Genomic DNA, 3,876 nt, shown 5'->3' on the forward strand with positions numbered 1-3,876 from the left:
ACTGTATGGAGAACAGGAGCCACTGGGTACAATTGAAGTCATGGTAGATGCTGGAGCACACTAAAGACACTTCAAATTATTTCCCTCACATCTGGATCCTACTGGATGTGTCTGTTGTCCTTTGTCTGGGTGAAGTAACGTATACACACAGGCATGGTAGTGCACTATATGGCTTTTTACGTCATGGTCACCTTTAACTGTGCGATGGAGCGTGTTCCAAACAAAGGACAGAGTTGTTGTGGCCACAGGCTAGCAGTTGCCTGAGTTCTGCTTAGCCCATAGTATTTCTTATGATATTAAAAATGCTCATGGGTTTCTAGATGAAAAAAATTAGTAGTGTTCACATTTAACGCCCTCCCCCCCCAGCAACAGGTGTCTGTCTGTCTGTCTATCTGTCTGTCTGTCTTCCTGATTTGGCTCTCTTGAGCCAGCATGTATGAAGGGCACAGTTCACAGAGCCCAGTCATTGCTATGTGATGGGAGCACATGCTGTCCCCATTTCACCTCCACTTCACATGCTCTCATCACCTGTCTGCCTGGAGTGGGAAATGCGATTCCTAGACTTGGGTTGCAGACTGTCTTAAGTTTCCTCCCTGGGCTGAGACATTACTTCTATGGAAGCTGATTGAGTATCCCCTGGTATTATCTCCCAGGATTGTGCATGTTTCCATCCTAGAGACATGAGTCAGGGGTTCTTATCCCAGCAGGGACCTTTCACGATAGAGATACTATCTCCTGTCTTAGTTTTGTACAGGCCGGATGGTTCCATTCCAAGCATGAGAAATAGATTTTGATGAGTTTCTTTTTTTTTAAAGTTAGGCTTTATTTAAAAGATGGGGCAACTCAGATGATTTAGGAACAGAGAAAGGCCTGGCATGATGCACATGAGAAATGGGCACACAGAAGACAAGAAGTGCTAGAAGGTGAGGTACCGGATGGATCGCCTCTGAAGATGCTCTCCTGTCTTCCTCATCCTCTCAAGAGTGTGGCATACCATATAAAAGAATCGGACACAACAGTCCTCTACGGCCAGGAGCACTGAGAGAAAGGACTTTCCCTACAGGGAGTCCAGGTGCTGTTGCTGGACAGGGGAGTCAGAGGGTGGGTGTTGGCAACAGAAACCACAGATACTCCTGGACCCCTCCTCCAGCTGCTGAAGGGGGCAATAAGGTAATAATGTAGAAGGACCACATGGAGTGGTGAGGTGGCAGCTGCATCAGGCCAGACACAGAAGGCCTGAGCTGAGCAGCTAGAACATAGGAGGATGCTCTAGTTCTGCCAACCTTTGCTTTAGCCAGTTCATTTAAAACACACACACACAGACACACACAGGACAGACAAGCAGACAGACAGACAGACAAAAAACCTAATTTTATACATTCAGAAGAAAACCAGCTTCATTTTCATCATGTTTTTAGAACTATCTAGATATGTGTGACTTGTATTCTCTTTGATACACATTCCTATTTGGGTAAACTAGTGTTTATAAAAATAAAGTGTTCTAGAACCACTGACTTGAAATTAAAATAACAGTCCTGGGGTTGGTAAGACAGCTCAGCAGGTAAAGAGGCTTGCAGCCAAGCCTGACGGCCTGAGTCAGGCACTGGGGACCCCCAGGATGGAAGAGAAGCAACTCTCACATGCACATGAGGCACCCATGCATGCGCATAGATACACACACCCCAAAAGTGAAGAAAGGGGTTAAAAAAAAATAAATGGGGGACTGGAGAAACAGTTCAGCAGTTAGAGTACATAGGTACTGTTCTTGTAGAGGTACTAAGTTTGTCCTCAGCACCCATGTCAGGCAGTTCACAACAACCTGTATGTCCTGGTCCAAGGGCCCCCCAACACCCTCCTGCACATATCCACACAGGAGCACACACACATCCTACACATAGTTTAAAACAAAATGGAAATCTCTGGGAGTTAATAACAACTAGTAACATTCACAAATCTTAAAAGATATTGAGATTCACCGCTCTATCTGATTTTTATGTCTTTACTTGTTTCTTTGCCAGATCTTGATTTGTAACAAGCAGTGAATGACAACACACCCCCACCTCTAACATGGGTGGGAAGCAAAGTAATGATTCAGACAGGAGGGGCCGTCCAGAACGCCTCCACTGGGGAGCAGGAGCAGGGAAAGTCACAGCCTTTCTTTTTTTTTTTTTAAAGGCAAAACAAACAACTCACAATGACCAGTGAGTGAAAATCATTCCTAATAATAGCTCATGGTAGGCAATTCCCTGGGAAAAAAATCATTGGTGTGCTGAGAAAATAGGAGTGTGAACGCACGGCGTCTGGACACGTTTCTTTAGGCGATTGTGCTTTGGAGTTTGCCCTGTGTGCCATGTACATTGATTAAACCCAGAATATATGCTGGCCATTTTTGACCATCATTTACCGTATTGATTTGTTAGCAAGGGAACTGTAATAAAAAAGCCATTGATTTACTGTCCTTATTTGCTTATGGGCTTTTTTTTTATTATTAATTTTTCACTTTTTCTTTCTCTTTTGGGGATCGTTTCTTCTAGACAAATGCGGTGCTTCGTGAAGTTAAGAGAGAGGGGCTCCCGACGGAACAAAGGAGTGAGATTCTGTCTGCCATCCTGGTCCCACTCACTGTACGCCAGAATCTGAGGAAAGAGTGGCATGCCAGGTTTGTGCTGCTCGGAGGTGGGGTTTGCTGTCCCTGACCCGGCTCGGTGTGTCCCGTGTTATCTGTGAGACCATAGAAAATAACCACGGTGAAGACATTCAGAGCTAAAGTTAGCTTTCCTGCCCATGGTAACCTCATCAGTTATAATGATGCCCGACACTGTCCATGTTCGTGTACAGGTTCTCCTCTAGTGTATCATGTAGGCTGTAAGCTTGCATCTTGAGCATAATGTAGCTCTGATGCCCAAGCACCCTTTCTGATTAGCAGTCTGAGGCTAGCTTTGCCATTCAGTCAGGCAGATGCCTGGGAAGTTCACTGTGCCCGCTCTGTCATGGCACACGGGCAGAGCATTTGGAAATACTCATCTGCTTGCCTCATTTTCAGAACTGGCTGAGGAGAGATTACTTTTGCTTCAACCTGGTTTCTTTGTGCATGAAGGTACCCATGATTAGAAAGCTGTCACGATGGAAAGTTTGTGTAAATCACCAGTTCTGATGAAATGTGCTTGTCAGTGAAGGCTAGCGGCATCTGCCTGAAAAACAGTTGATATCCAAGAGGTTGGAGTCGGCTCCTCCAAATGTTGGGATTCTTCTACATGTGGAGCTGGTAAACTGAACTCTCATCCATCTCTGCAAGAGAAGGAGGCGTCAGGAGATGATACTGTGTATTGTTCCACAGTTATATGTGATGCCTAGAAATTCTCTGCCTGGGAGTCAAAGCATGTTTTTATTGATAACCATAATATTCTCTAAAACTTCATACTGAAAAATTTATAATAATTGATAGCTTTACTAGTAATTATGATCATAAAAATAACACGTTTGAAAAGGAATGAAGGCATGGGCAGCACTTTCCAAGAAAGGTGCCATGAGCCATTGCTTCTCACCAGGGATCAGAACGTTGCTTCTTCCGGGCTGTGTGTTCTCTGATTCAGGCCCTCATTTAAGGGAAACATCATGGTTTTCAGTATTGCCCTTTCTCACAGTGCGTTCATAGTAAATGAATTTTCAACAACATGACTGGGGGATGATTTACCATTTAACTTTCAATAATTACATTCTGGCGTTTTAGTGTTACCGTTATTATATTTGTATTATATATTTTTTTAAATAATGGACTATCAGCATCGGGCCATCAGAAAGGTTTCTCTCTCTCTCTCTCTCTCTCTCTTCTCTCTCTCTCTCTCTCTCTCTCTCTCTCTCTCTCTCTCTCTCTCT

At 44.1% G+C, this 3,876-nt stretch overlaps 1 protein-coding gene across 1 annotated transcript in view; it reads left to right on the top strand.

Moving 5' to 3' along the window:
* The window catches only part of Fto (FTO alpha-ketoglutarate dependent dioxygenase), a 348,908-nt gene that overhangs the window by 198,699 nt on the left and 146,333 nt on the right, over positions 1-3,876 (top strand). Inside the window, exon 8 of the mRNA XM_028788217.1 lies at positions 2,535-2,659. Within this exon, the coding sequence (XP_028644050.1) occupies positions 2,535-2,659 (125 nt within the window). The remainder of the gene's footprint in view (positions 1-2,534; positions 2,660-3,876) is intronic.

The sequence above is a fragment of the Grammomys surdaster genome, unplaced genomic scaffold (assembly GCF_004785775.1).
Source record: "Grammomys surdaster isolate TR1022 unplaced genomic scaffold, NIH_TR_1.0 125739, whole genome shotgun sequence".
NCBI classification, from domain to species: Eukaryota; Metazoa; Chordata; class Mammalia; order Rodentia; family Muridae; genus Grammomys; species Grammomys surdaster.